The sequence below is a fragment of the Salvelinus sp. IW2-2015 genome, linkage group LG4q.1:29 (genome assembly GCF_002910315.2).
Source record: "Salvelinus sp. IW2-2015 linkage group LG4q.1:29, ASM291031v2, whole genome shotgun sequence".
Taxonomy (NCBI): Eukaryota; Metazoa; Chordata; class Actinopteri; order Salmoniformes; family Salmonidae; genus Salvelinus; species Salvelinus sp. IW2-2015.
Window position 1 is genome coordinate 50,864,235 of NC_036842.1, and position 15,353 is coordinate 50,879,587.

The 15,353-nt window shown below is 44.2% G+C and overlaps 2 protein-coding genes across 6 annotated transcripts in view; one reads left to right on the forward strand and one right to left on the reverse strand.

Annotated features, from left to right (window-relative positions):
• Nucleotides 1-8,637, forward strand: part of LOC111962097 (monoacylglycerol lipase ABHD2) — a 21,472-nt gene extending 12,835 nt beyond the window's left edge. For all 5 annotated transcript variants that reach the window (XM_023984922.2, XM_023984928.2, XM_023984923.2 and 2 more), the window contains 5 exons: nt 2,862-2,963; nt 3,075-3,144; nt 3,472-3,556; nt 5,938-6,135; nt 6,379-8,637. In XM_023984922.2, coding sequence (XP_023840690.1) covers nt 2,862-2,963; nt 3,075-3,144; nt 3,472-3,556; nt 5,938-6,135; nt 6,379-6,395 — 472 coding nt within the window. In that variant the 3' untranslated portion in view covers nt 6,396-8,637. The remainder of the gene's footprint in view (nt 1-2,861; nt 2,964-3,074; nt 3,145-3,471; nt 3,557-5,937; nt 6,136-6,378) is intronic.
• A 68-nt stretch (nt 8,638-8,705) lies between these two features.
• LOC111962098 (retinaldehyde-binding protein 1) lies at nt 8,706-14,728 on the reverse strand. Its single transcript, XM_023984929.1, has 8 exons — nt 14,605-14,728; nt 13,712-13,755; nt 12,897-13,025; nt 12,353-12,557; nt 11,807-11,985; nt 10,808-10,966; nt 10,459-10,569; nt 8,706-9,351 (listed from the first exon to the last, which is right to left on the reverse strand). Exons 1-8 carry the CDS (start codon nt 14,711-14,713, stop codon nt 9,223-9,225), a joined length of 1,065 nt encoding a protein of 354 aa, XP_023840697.1. The 5' UTR covers nt 14,714-14,728; the 3' UTR covers nt 8,706-9,222.
• Between the last annotated feature and the right edge of the window lie 625 nt (nt 14,729-15,353).

The window sequence follows — 15,353 nt, forward strand, 5'->3', positions numbered from 1 at the left end:
ATTCCGGCTCTACAGACCTGTTAGTTTTTCTTTAAAGAAGCCCTCCTGTTCTCCACTCATTACTTGTATTAACTGCACCTGTTTGAACTCGTTACCTGTATAAAAGACACCTGTCCACACACTCAATCAAACAGACTCCAACCTCTCCACAATGGCCAAGACCAGAGAGCTGTGTAAGGACATCAGGGGTAAAATTGTAGCCTGCACAAGGCTTGGGATGGGCTACAGGACAATAGGCAAGCAGCTTGGTGAGAAGGCAACAACTGTTGCGCAATTATTAGAAAATGGAGAAGTTCAAGATGACGGTCATATCACCCTCGGTCTGGGGCTCCATGCAAGATCTCACCTCGTGGGGCAATCAATGATCATAAGGAAGGTGAGTTATCAGCCCAGAACTACACGGCAGGACCTGGTCAATGACCTGGAGAGAGCTGGGACCACAGTCTCAAAGAAAACCATTAGTAACACACTACACCGTCATGGATTAAAATCCTGCAGCGCACGCAAGGTCACCTGCTCAAGCCAGCGCATGTCCAGGCCCGTCTGAAGTTTGCCAATGACCATCTGGATGATCCAGAGGAGGAATGGGAGAAGGTCATGTGGTCTGATGAGACAAAAATAGAGCTTTTTGGTCTAAACTCCACTCGCCGGTGTTTGGAGGAAAAAGAAGGATGAGTACAACCCCAAGAACACCATCCAAACCGTGAAGCATGGAGGTGGAAACATCATTCTTTGGGGATGCTTTTCTGCAAAGGGTACAGGATGACTGGCACGTATTGAGGGGAGGATGGATGGGCCATGTATCGTGAGATCTTGGCCAACAACCTCCTTCCCTCAGTAAGAGCATTGAAGATGGGTGTGGCTGGGTCTTCCAGCATGACAACGACCGCGAAACACACAGCCAGGGCAACTAAGGAGTGGTGCCGTAAGAAGCATCTCAAGGTCCTGGAGTGGCCTAGCCAGTCTCCAGACCTGAACCCAATAGAAAATCTTTGGAGGGAGCTGAAGGTCCGTATTGCCCAGCGACAGCCCCGAAACCTGAAGGATCTTGTCTTACTGGTTGGTAGGTGATCAAATACTTATGTCATGCAATAAAATGCAAATTAATTACTTAAAAATCATACAATGTGATTTTCTGGATTTTTGTTTTAGATTCCGTCTCTCACAGTTGAAGTGTACCCATGATAGAAATTACAGACCTCTACATGCTTTGTAAGTAGGAAAACCTGCAAAATCGGCAGTGTATCAAATACTTGTTCTCCCCACTGTATATCTCTAGCTTTATGCTACAAACAAGCTGTAAAAAGCCGGGGAAAGAAGTGACTCCGACGCATATGGATTGGATATCTTTGGTTTGTCTCTGACATTCGGCGGATGCACTACATCCTCCTATAGCCGAGGTGACAAAACGTTTACTTTGCTTGAGAAGTGACGTGTGATTCTATCAACAGGCTACTCAACAACGTACTAACTCTAAATGAGTCGGCGGCAAGCCAGGTAGCCTATTAATTATTTAGGCTATATTTTATGATCTTTATTTCAAGGCTATAGCCAGCCATTTTAAGAAATCAATTGTGAAGCATTTGTGTGACGCTACAGACTGGCAGGAGTGCTTAGCAGTTCAACAACACTTCAACAACATGCCTATAAATTGCACATTTAGACTGTATAAAAGGAAATTTTAATTTACATTTACATTTAAGTCATTTAGCAGACGCTCTTATCCAGAGCGACTTAAATAATGATGAAACGAAAGATCCCTTATTAGGCTATACAGTCATTCAACAGTGCCTTTTGAATTCATTTGGTCGGTTGTTCCATGTAGTGAATCTGTTATTCAATGTCTTTGTTTCGGCTAATAAGCGATAAGGCCCCAACATTATATATTTTTTTCAACAAATAATGTTTCAATATTTTTTATATATATATATTTAAAGGGGGATTTTTTAAAATGTTTAATTAAAAAGCTAAATGATCCTTGGTATGCCCTTTTTTAAATATTTTTTAAAAAACATTTCCATATAGCTTAGTAGAACCCACCTTCCCCATACTTAGACTGTGTTTCTTTCGCGGTCCGCAAATAAGAGATTCATACAGTGCTCTTATTATAATGGCTGTCTTTTCACCTTTGCCCACTTCAGAAGTCTGATTTTCTCCAGGTGTCCCTCATTATAAATAACGTACTAAATTACATGTGTATTCTGTCACTCAACTCTTCATTTAATAATGAGTCTCATTTTGTATTGAGCGGGATATAGCTAGATGCTGTATGTGTTGATTTGCTGCTGTTGTGGATGGATCAGAGGAACCGATAGAATGTGCGCAAGGTAAATTATCAATAGACCTATGTGCCAAAATTACCTGGAGAAATCTGACCTGCAATTTGTAAATAAAGCTGCTGTACTTATAATTCGTAAAACCTTCATTTGTATCACTTTGAAGTGACCCAAATGGCAAATTAATCTTTCATCTATACATTTCGAGATATATTAAACCACAAAAAAAAAACATTTTATTTGACACTTAGTCTGACTTTATTGGCATTGTCTGTTAACACCCATTACAAAAAATATTGCAGTTTTGACGCTGCAGTAGAAGTGCAGTAACTGCAGTCGACTGGTATTTTGGACACCGTAATTGCAGAATAACTAAAGTTGAACTGCAGTATACTGCACTGGTACTGCAGTCGCACTGCAAAATTACTGCAGTAAAAAAACATTTGGACGCAGTATTTTCAGCATACTGCAATATTTTTTGCGTAAGTTATATTTCTGATACTGATGAGTTGGAGTGAATTTTTTGCAGGAATTTATTTTACGTCATACATTGTGTACCACCTGTACACTGTTTCTGATTGACAGGGGCAGTTTGTTTGGGATGAACTCGAGCAAGATGGAGGACGCAGACCTGAGCCGACTGTACACAGCTACCTCCCTCATGCAGATCGATGACAATATCATGAGGTGACGGCCGGCTTTCTCAGACTGTGGTGGCCATCTTGAAATAATCTTGTCTTTAGTAATTGTGGCCTTGTTGCTATAACCTGATGGGTTTTTTGTTCATACGTTTCACAGAAAGTTCCATGGTCACGACACGCTGAAAGAGTACTACGAGAAGGAAAGCTGCGTACACTACATTCACAATGTGAGTGAACACGGACCAGGCCTGAGTCTCCCAGAGCCTTCGTAGCTGAAGTAGTACATTATTGCTCTTGACGACCCAGACTCAAGTCTCCTATAGACACACAAAGTGCTTAATTGAACAAATTTTGCTCGAAGATTTGAAGTCAGATATTGATTTTATAATTGTTCCACTAATGTGGTTGTCGGTCTGGGTTGTGGAGATTTTTCTTTTGACTATTTTAGCTACTAAGGATTTGCGAAACCTAGCCCAGAGTGATTACAAAGTGATTTTCAAACTTAATGATGATGATGATGGTGAATGGGGGTGATGATGACAATCCTATTTCAGATCAATGTGCCTCTACTGCTGGTCAACTCCTCAGATGACCCTCTGGTCCATCGGTCACTTCTGACCATCCCACGCACACTCGCAGGTATTAGCTCCATTCAGTAAGAGTTGTAACTAATTGAGTACTCATCACATTTTATTGATTCATTAATACCAATTATTAATTCATAGTGAGTGATAGCAGTTTTAGTAGCCGGGAAAGGATGTCTTCCAAAAAAATTGATGGGCGTAAATGGGCCACGCTCACCAAGTTCACAATTTATGGCCAAATCACCTCCAATAAACGTGTACTGAGCATTCTTATTTGATTACATTTGGCTTAATGCAAAATCCTTTTACACTGGACATTGTGACGATGTGCAATGTCATTAGTAGTAGCGCAATTAATTATTCAATCAACACCAGGGTCACGTCAACTTAGCCGCTTCTTCCTTTCTCTGCTTAAGTGTTGACCGCTAAGTGTTGATAAATCCTTCTCTGCAGCGTCTCCCTGCCCAGACAGTCTTTTTGAATATTTCATGGCCTTGCGATCCCCTGTGCTGTGGTATTATTTATAGGGTGTGTTTGTTTTTTGTTGCGTGCGCCATGTGTCGCCCACATTTTAAGAATTTGTCTGCCTCAGTGGGTGGGAGTCACTGGCCCGACCCCCATTTTAGTGTGTAAATCAACAGCCACAGGGCTTGTAGGAGAAAGGTGCTGGTATCTACTTCCCCTGAGACCAGGGCGCTCCAACCATGTTGCTGAAGGGCTACCGACCTATAGGTTTTCACTCCAACCCGAATCTAGCACACCGGATTCTAATAATTAGCTAGTTGATAAGCTGAATCAGGCTATTTACATCTGGGGTTGAATTGAGAACCTACAGGAGGGCAGCACTCCAGGAACAGCATCGGAGAGCCCTGCCTTAGGCCCTGTAACTCTACGCCTGGCCTGCATGTTCCATAGAGGACTGTGTTGTGGGCGGTGTCCCATAAAGGGTATACAGGCTATCCTCACCACCAAAGGCTACTAGAGTGCAAACAAACCTATTGTATTGGACAACTGCATAGACGCGGATATGGAAGTAGCCTCATGTACCATATGTAGTCGCACACAACCCGATTTTAAGGGTGAGTCATGCTCTCTAATAAAGGTAGATGGGTTCAGTCAGTGTTACTCCAGTTCATCGTCTCTCTGGCCTTAAAGGCCAGCACTTAATCCCATTAGCGCTGTCTGTCTGTATCTGGAGGTCAYTCAGGAAGCCAGCCAGCCTCAGTCTGCCTGGGCTCTTTCAGCAGCCAGCGCTGTGCTGCACGGCCGGCACCAGCTGCCTCTGCTGTGTGCCTCTCTGCTCCCTCTCAGCGCCGATGAGCTGCCTTTTTTAAATGGCCCGTGTGTTTGTGTGCGTGTGCTTCCTCCATATGGAGAGCTAATCGCAGGTCAGCTGCTACCACCTCACCACTAACCGTATGTACTTTACATAGAGACAGACGCTGATCTTGGATAATATCATAATGAAGTCATAATGAATAAGATGATATGGACAGGCCACAGATCAGCACTCCTACTCTGAGATGCTTTGTAAATACAGGCCCATGCCTGTTCAGGGCAGGCCTGTGGCCATGTTATTTACTGACGGTTGTTGTATTATTTACTCTGGTCACTAGTGTTTCTGCAACGGTGTCACCTGGGCCAGAGTGAAAGACTGGGTTGCGGCTTGAATAGAAAAGCAGTGTGCTGCACGTTTGATATAATCTATACTTCTGTCCCGTACACGTTTTTGATTTGTATCTGAGCCTCACTTGCGTTCAGTTTGCACTGACTAAAAGTTACGAGAGAGAAATAAAGACGGAGATAGTCAGGGCTGAGAGTGTTGGGTGGCAGAAATGGAAAGGAGATTAGGCGAAGGAGTCACACATCTGTGAGGAAACTCGAGGCTCTGCCAGAAAGGGCTACCTGCGAGCTTGCACAAAAATAAACCAATGAATCGTCAGTACATTGGCAATGTCTAATTCATTACCTCATCGACTTGCACTGTTACATCTACCATTCGAGGTGTTTTGCATCGTGTTTACTGTGTTCGAGTAAGAGTGCAATGACCTAATCTATACTGAACAAAAATATGAACACATTTTTCATTTTACTGAGTTAGTTCATATAAGGAAATCAGTCAATTGAAATTCATTAGGCCCTAATCTATGGATTTRACATGACAGGGCAGGGGCGCAGCCACGGGTGTGCATAGGTTCACCCACTTGGGAGACAGGCCCACCCACGGGGGAGCCAGCCCCAGCCAATCAGAATGAGTTTTTCCCCCACAAAGGGGCTTTATTACGGACAAAAATACTCCTCTGCACCCCAATACCACTTTGGTGGCATCTTACCTAGTACCAGTAGTATCAGCATCCACCATAAGCCATTGTTTACGTAACGACACCACCACATGCTAACTGTTAGCATCACCGTCTCTTTCTCCACACCCGTCAGAAAAGAAGCAGAATGTGATCTTCGCCCTGACGCTCCACGGGGGTCACCTGGGCTTCTTCGAGGGGGCTGTGCTGTTTCCCCAGCCCCTCACCTGGATGGACAAGGTTATCGTGGGCTATGCCAACGCAATATGCCAGTGGGAAAGACACAGACCGCCCTGCCTGAGGACACGTCGTGGACCCTGTCCACAGGCCGACGGTAAAGCTTACCGCACACATGCTCACGTATGTTGTATGGACACACACACTGCCAGGGATAAAACGGGGATGCCATGAGACTAAAGGAAAAGTTTCACACTCTACCTACATTTACAGGCGTACACACATACGTTATTGCTATTATTAATATACGCACGCCCAGTATTCCTCTGTCCTACTCCCCTAACATCCTGTCAATCAAGAGTCACTTTATCTGTTACTCACACTTTTTTTTTTTTTTAAGGGACTCCTAGTTTATAAAGACACATACGCCCACGAGAGAAGGCCGAACCCTGTATTCTTCAAAAGGGGGACGGGGATGATCTATGGGCACAGTAGCTCGCCTGACTTTGTCGGACTATAGCTTTGCTTTGAGAAACACAGCATTCAGCTGCGAATGACATTCATTGAAAGCCTTACCCATGGACTCCAGTCGGTCGAATGGATGGCACTCGCTCCTCTAAACGTGGATACACTGTGTAACCTGCACATGCTGGTGAACAGCTACAAGACTCCGCAGTGGCTTATTTATTGGTCAGTTCTGTGGAAAAGACTGGAGAGGAGATTTAGCTTCTGTGTGCAAAGTCCCAGCCAGCACCCCTTGGTTCTCACACTTGGGTTGCTACTTGGTCCCGACTCTCCCTAGCTGTTTGTTCCCGAGTGTGGGGGGGGGGGGTTCAAATGGGAGCTCTGGGAGGTTGAAACTCTGAAGGCTTTTGTTAAGCAGAGAAATAGAATTCCTAGAACAGACATTTTATTTCTATGTTAAGCTTCTTTAGCTCTTTTTAATAATTTGGTCAAAATCTGGTCTTGGCTCTAGTTCTAGGCTAATAGGCAATACTTTCCTGGCCCTAGTGATACTATATTTTGTCTTCACATTGTCAAAGTGCCTCAAACATAAAAAAATTAAGTTTAAAAAAAATGATTTCAAACCAAGAAAGGATGGCAATGGTTTAAAGTACTTCATGACTATTTTCATTTCAATATGCATACATAGTGTTCAAGGACCACACTCTGTAAATATCTGACATTCTGAGGAAGCACCCAATCCTACCCAGAACACATTAATGACAAGTTCCCTTCTCCTGTACTCTATACTTGGTGGAACAGCCTCTGAAATTCTCCCATGGTTGGCTTGCACTACACAGCACTCTACTTCTGAGAATCAAATGCATAGATTTTTATATATTGTAACTTGAGTTGTGAGTATAGGAGTGTTTCTGACCTTTTCTAAGTAGTTGATTCTTACAAGCCGAGTGCACTGACTAAAGTCCTTATTCACAGCCACTGTGCTATTTCAGTCATTCAGTTGGTTTGCCTGAGTAGCCCATGTTCAATGGTGCAATGTCAATGACACTTTTCTGGCATGCACGTTTTGGAGATTTCACTGTAGGACCAATGGAATGGTCTAAAATGAGCAAACTCCGCCCACCTGGGGCAACGGGCGACACAAAACAAGCGCACCCACCATTGAGCATTGGTTATTTGAGTTGATTGATTTAACCCGATAGGGAACTGACTGTCAAGGTTTGCCATGAACATTGTGTGTCTACCTGAATCATTGAACTCACCCAACAGCTAAGATTAAAATTGAAGCCACGTTTAGGTTTGTTGCTGTTGTGAAATAATATATAGGTATGCGCTACAGATGTAGACCCCAGTTGTCCTCAATTGAAATACCAAAACACATGTGACTTGGTCTTCTTCCTTATATGGGCAAAGCCCCATGCTTAAAAAAAGAAAAAGAAAGAACATTAAGGTTGGGGTTACCTTGTGTAAATTTAGTCTGACAGCGTCTTTGTTTTTTGTTCTCGTTTTCCCTTTTTCCAGGTAATATTTTCGCTGTTCTTTTTAAGAGATATTTGTTGGGAACTGTTTAAAAAGAAATAAAAAAAACATTTTCTGTAAAAAAAAAATGGTGTGGTTCCTGAGATGTAGAGCACAGACTAAGTTGTCTTAAATACTCTGGTCGAGAGTCAGTCAAAGGCGCATTGTAGACAAACGTACTTCACTTTTGAAGGTAATTTGCACTTGACCTGACTTCTGAATGTGATCTCTGCACGTGTCAGGGAATTTGGGGTTATGTTGATCAGTGCAGTGCGTTTGTCGACAATGCGCCTTTGATTGAATCCAGGGCTCTGTCTTTTTATTTGCGCTTGTCTGTATTCTATTCCATGTATAAAAATGAACCAAGTTACTGTGATATCATTGGGTAGATGAGAGAAGGGTTGCTGGACTTGGAGCCTTGCAGAGAGAACAAGGTCATGTCATAACTTCCACTATTTTTCTCTATGGAATTCATCCTTTGTTTGCCTTTTTATTTTGTTTACAACCCCTATAGATGTACAATGCTGTTCAGTCATTATAATGTAGAATCACAACTTGGCGTGATGTATAAAGTAATCGTGTGTGTTTTGGTTCCGATAGGGTGTGCAAAAACGCAATACATTTATGGGGGGGGGGACTTTGAACTTGTATCCTTGAAATATATTATTTTGTTGTAGATTTCTCTGCATTTATTGTGTATTCCTTGCTAACCTATGTTTTGTGTTTTCCAAAGATTCTACAAGCCAAGGTGAACAGTGTCATCTTTAATTATATACAGTTTATTGTACACATAGTGGTGACGTGCTCATGCCTCTGCAGCAATTCAGAGAATTAAACCGCTCGTTCTTCTCCAAGCACAAACAAATGGAGACGGGGACTTCTATCACCGTGAGGTGCATAGAGCAAACTGGATCCTGCCACGTTTAACTAGTACTAGCTGTCTGGGTCAGAGATTGGGTTAACACAAAGCACATCCCCCACAGCACAGAGAAAAGCTCGATGGTTAGGGCTGTTAAGTAACCCAACATAAGGCCTGAGCCAAGCATGTATAGTCTCTGTGCTGTTGGGAGTGCTTTTGTAAGGTGTATTAATACTTAGAAACCACTGGAAAACAAAATCACTGCAATACCACACCCCTTTTTTCACACAGTTTTCTAAAGCCACACTTTATGCTTTTTATTTCATATTTTTTTCTCCAGAGTCTGTTTGGCGGTGTGTGTGTGTCTAGATGGAGATGTTGCGGATGGGGAAGAGGGGGTGTTCAGTCGAACAGCTTGGCTGCTATGGCTTTGCCGTCGTACTTGGAGTTCTTGCCGTCGAACTCGGAGGGCAGGATGTCCGCGTCAAACTCCTTGTAGTAGTTGTCCAGCTCGTCTCCGTGGACAAACACCTGATTTGGTAGACAGACAAACCTATTAACTAAAATATTCTCACCATATACACTCAGTGGCTAGCTTATTAAGTACACCCATCTAGTACCGGGTCAGACCCCCCCCCTTGCCTACAGGACAACTTGAATTCTTAGTGGCATGGAAACGTTGGTCAATTGGTATCAAGGGACTGAACTTGTGCCAGGAAAACATTCCCCACACCAGTACACCACCAACCTGTACCATTTGACACCAGGCAGAATGGGTCCATGGACTCATGCTGCCTACGCCAAATCTGTACTCTGCCATCAACATGACTCAACAGGAACCAGGATTAGTCTGACCAGGAAATGTTTTTCCCACTCTTCAATTGTCCAGTGTTTGTGATCGCGTGCCCACTGGAGCCACTACTACTTGTTTTTAGCTGATCGGAGTGGAGCCCGGTGTGGTCTTCTGCTGCAATAGCCCATCCGTGACGAGGACCGACGAGTTGTGCGTTCCGTGACGCCGTTCTGCACACCACTGTTGTACTGTGCTGTTATTTACCTGTTTGTGGTCCACCTGTTAGCTTACATGATTCTTGCCGATCTCTCATCAACGAGCTGTTTTCGCCCCCAGGACTGCCGCTGACTGGATGTGTTTTGTTTGTCGCACCATTCTCTGTCAACCCTAGACACTGTCGTGAGTGAAAAGCCCACGAGGTCGCCCGTTTCTGAGATACTGGAACCGGTGCACCTGCCACTGATGATCGTATGCTCAAAGTCGCGGAGGTCACTCGTTTTGCCCAACATTCAATTGAACGGTAACTGAATGACTGGATGCCTGCTTTATATAGCAAACCACGTCCACGTGACTCAGTCTGTAGGAGCTAACAATTTTTGTGAACTGGGTGGTGTACCTAATAAACTGGCCGCTGAGTGTTTTTCATTATTGTATTTACTGTTACCTGTATATTACATGTCGATTTAAGAACCCATTCACCTTCCTTACTTGTTGATTTTTATCATGTTACTTCAGACATTATCCCACATTTTTGCCCACTACTTTCCCACCAACCTCTCACTATAAAAAGGCTKAATTTTAAAATGCATTCTTCTGTGTTCTTTCACAGGGCCTGTTTCACTTACTCTCTCCAGCAGCTTGCCCTTCATGAGGGGCTTGACCACGTTGTAGGTGGTGGTGAAGTACCAGGGTTGGTGGATGAAGTGGACAGCCTTGAAACGGGCAGGGAAGGAGTCCTGATACACACAAGAGGAACAGCGGTTCAATTCGTTACAGATCTCACCACCACTATCACCATAAATAATCATCCACGTACGAGTAATGGAAAGGGAAACTATAATTGTTGCGCTACAACAAAGTTCAGGGCATTAGAGCCGGGACGATAACCCYAAAATATATATTTTGAAATCCATTATTTTGTATCATAATGTAATGTGCTGTTTACTATTCCTTTGGAATGTGTGTGAAAGTGACCTGCAACATGTCCACCATCTTCTTGAGCTCAGTGGGTTTGATGCCTGAGGCCTGCTGCATGGTGAAGCCCTTGAAGTTCTCAATGATGCAGAATCCGTTGATCTGAGTCTCCTCGTTCTCCAGCAGGCTCTCCAGGATTACACAGTAGGCACGCAAGATCTGATGAGCACACACATACACGCATAGTCACATGTGCGCAGACACACACACACGTTTGAAGCACACACCCGTTGACACTTCTGTTGTCAACATGACGAGGAATGGGAAAAAAGGGCCAGCACTCACTTGATTATGATTATCAATAGTAGGAGCTTTGTTTTTAATTCTCTTTCATAGCAACATGACTCAATAGACTGACCACACTGGCATACGTTACGGCCAGTGTGTGGTCTATTAAGTAATATTGCTATGAAAGTGAATTAAAACTAAGCTTCTATTATTGCAAATCGTAATCAAGTGAGTGCTGGCCCTTTTTTTTGTATTTTTACATGATTTATTTTTGGTTCCAAGCAACCTTTTTACCTGTCTACACAGATTTTTAGTTTTTTTTTCAGATTTTGAGCACATTCTTTTCCCATGTTGAGTGTGACAGAAGCCCTTGATAACCACAGATCTCATGAGCCAATTCAAATTATTATTGTCATGGGATGATTTCAATGATCAATAACTCCCATTTGACAACCATTACTGTATATCTATGAAAATGTTGGTCCTGTCATGTTTTTAGTGCCGTGCGGGGACCACCAATGATTTAAAAAATGTTTTTAACTAAGCAAGTCAGTTAAGAACAAATTGTTATTTACAATGACGGCCTACTGGCGACCAGTAGGTTAACTGCCTTGTTCAGGGGCAGAACGATAGATTGTTGCCTTGTCGGCTCGGGGATTCGATCCAGCAACTTTTCGGATACTGGCCCAACGCTCTAACCACTAAGCTACCTGCCGCCCCCAATGTATCTCAAATGTGTGCATTGTGGGGACCCAGGTCCCCGGTAGTCACCTCATCGAAGGTGATCTCTTCGTAATCCCAGTTCTCGATGTTGAAGAGCAGAACGATGCGGCCGTACTTGTCTCTGCTGGACAGGATGCCTGGGTAGCCGGCCTCGATGGTGCTGCGGACAGCCTCCGGGGTCAGGTTCTCGAACAACTCCGGGTAATCCCTCCTGAAGCGCACGTATCCTGAACGCAGACACAGGATCATCAAGATCAGATATAGTCTGGCCAAGTTAGGAGTTAAGCATAAAGGAACTTCAACAGACGCTTATGTTGTTTGGTTAGGTTTAACATTTCGTTCCAATGCCACTGTTTAGAATGATCATGTGCACAATAGCATGACTTCCTTAGCCTGGTCCCAAATCRATTCGTGCTCTCTTGCCAAATCCAACAGTACTTAGCTATACAGCAACAGATTTGGGACCAGGCTATAGCTGCCTGTCATTTTAAGATAAAGCATTTACAACACATGACGTCAGCTTCAATGAAATAGACCGGAAACGTGCTCACTAAGCTTCACTGACACACAGTACAGTAGTTTGTGGGGACCCACCCTTCATTAGGTCGAAGGCTCGGGGCACGTCGTATTTCCTGGCGCGAATGAAGCGGACCAGCATACCGTCGGGCTTCTCTCCAAAGGTTTCCAGCACCCCTTTGGCCAGGTCGTCCTCAGCCTCTGCCTTCTCCTTGATGATTCCCCTCAGCTCCTTGACTGCCAACGCCCGCTTTTCGTCTGTCTCGTTCAGCTCGTCCTTGGCCTGTAGGGAACCATCAAAGCATCAGTCAGTCAACCTCAAATGAGGTCTACAACCTCAGAACTGAAGAGCAGCTATATTTTTTTTCAGATGATTGTGCTATATGTGGCATCTACACAGTATGATGTCATGCTTGTTCTTGTAATTTGCCTTTGCAAAGAAATAGCTATTTTGGGGAAATTTAAGATACAATTAAGTGTTCTTGTTTTTGAGACCAGAGAGAGTTTGTACAGGTAGTCTGGACTCCAGTTGAACGAGACAGACGAAAAGTGGTTGCACTTGAGTTTAAGGTAGGGCTTATGATGTGAAGTGAATTTACAGTGTGAGGAAGTGACCGCAGACCTTCTGCACGGTGTGGTCAGGCAGCTTGGCGCAGGGTCCGAACACGGGGCCGTGGTCCTTGACCGTGAGGCGCTCCAGCTTGGCCCTGAGAGCCTGCTCTTCTTCCGACACCATGCGGAACGTTCCACTCTGGGGAGAAGAGGGGTGGATGATCTCACAACCATGACTTGCCAACAAAAACACCATTCGCTCGCAAGACTACCAAATAGCTACCTTACGAATGAGGTTTAATCCAGGGCGTACGCCAATCTACAATCCAAAAGGAGGCCTCTATCAATGGGCTTTAGTATTAGCATGAGTTAATCTCCCTCACATGAGCACAGTAAAGCCTGGTTAACCTGGGCTGAGATCTGCTTAGGGGTTAATGCTAGCAATTGACAGCATCCAGCGCTAATGTGCCTGAGAAATGTTGAGCTGACATTGTCCATGGCACAGGAAGTTATGACGTTTGAGTCAACGTTCCCTGATGGGTGGACTGTCTGGCGGCCATATTGAGTGTCATTCTATTTCTGCTGTTTGAGTAACCCTACTGTGGGAAGTGACGGAAGAACATGATGACACAATAAGCCTATCTATTGTGGATTGCATCCTCCGAAGGAACACGATGATGCACTCCGTTTTCTGCTCATCACTGGATGAAATTTTTTTTCTTCTCAGAACTGACTCTCAAGCTCAATGTCTCTACATTCGTCGTTCCCCAGACTTGTTACATTTGACCATTGATCTGCGATACAAACACCACTGAATGGCTTGAGTAATTACAGTGCAGCATCTAAGCCTGTTGCATAAAAAGAGAGGAGCTTAGAGGTACTTACGACAACAGCCATTTCTTTAGTTGTTTWGAGCAGCTTTGTACCCACTGGAAAATAAGAGGGATTTAATTATTAACAATTGGAGAATTGATTGGATTCCAGGAAAACATCAAAATAAACAATTCACGTATTGTGCTCCAGGTTTAAACTCCCTCCATCTTAACCCACCAGCATTTGTAACACTTCAGATTGTGCGCCTTATTTGTCCGTTATCTGAATTAACAAAATGTCTGATTCTGTGTATTCTTTTATATAGCAGGATGTATCAAATAAAAACACCAGACTCAATCACGATATCACTGACAGAATAAGCACAGTTGTATGGACAGGGTCAGGTGTGGGTCAGCCACTCAATTCGGAGAAACTGTACAACTGATCCCATAGTGCATTCAGATCATCGGAGCAACCATCAAAGCTTCCCTCAAACTTCTGTCTTGAGTCAGCTAGAGAGCTCTGCGAAAGCACTGGACTCCATTGCTAGTCAGAGCTATAGGCAGTGGGTTCTTAAGTCCTCCGCTAGGCACAAGAAGGAAGCTGAAACATTCCGCCTGTCCACATTTGAGATATGGTCTATGAACCACAAAGTATTCAAATCTCTCGTGTTTAGCAGATTTAACCCCGCAGCGTTCAACAACCAAACCAGCATACAAGGCAATGCTCTGCCTTGTAAAACATGGGAGTAATATGTCATGAAATACCAATAATTTTTCACTCCTTCCTCCTGAGCAAAGAAACTTCCTAATTTGGGCTCCAATCCAGCAACACTCCACTGGGTCCATCAGAACTGCCAAACCCCCAGCAGGATTTGGAATGCACCACCCCCTGGGTGTGAGGGAGATGGGTCACAGTGGGTACCCCACATCGGAGGCTTCCGGATCGGGGAGATCGAGCCTTACCTGGGGAGGGAGGAAGCTGGGCGCTGTCGAGAGTCTGTGTGGAGCAGGACGGCCAGGCCCTACCATTTGTAGCGTCAGGATTGGTGTCGTCACACTGGATTACGCCCATCAGATTTCTCTGATAATCAGCATAAAATGGAAAGGAGGGAAGGACAGAAGAGGGCAATGATGCTGAGCCAATCGAAGAAGAGAAGGTGGGGTTAGGGTGGGCTAGAGTGACGTGGGTGACGTTAGGGGTTGCTGTGAGGTGAGATGTAATGGTAGGGATACACTTTTAGGTTAGAGGTGGTTTGGGGGGGTGGGGGGTGAAAAGGGGGAGGCATTTAGTAGGGAAGGGAGTTGATTGCATTTCAACGCTTCTTGGAACAAGTGAAAAGTAGTGGTTGTTAATACTCTCTCTGTGGCCTGCAACATGAACAGAGCACTGGAGAAGGGGAGGTTCAGACCCGGTGTTGAAGGCACTCTGACCCTTCACGTGTATGACCATGCATATGAGTGGGAGGTCTGTCTTTGCTGTATAGGACCAGGTCCCCCCCTCTGCCACCCATTGTGCAGCCAGGTAAAGTGTATAAAGCAAGAGTTTTTATAATATTGTATCATTGACAATGAAGTTCAATGCGAGGACATGTCAATGGGGCTAGCCCAGATTGTCTAAACCTTTTTTTGATATATCATGATACCTTCTTCTCCACCACCCAATGACTACTGGACCCCACCCCCATGCATTAGAATGTGGAGTAAGGTCTATT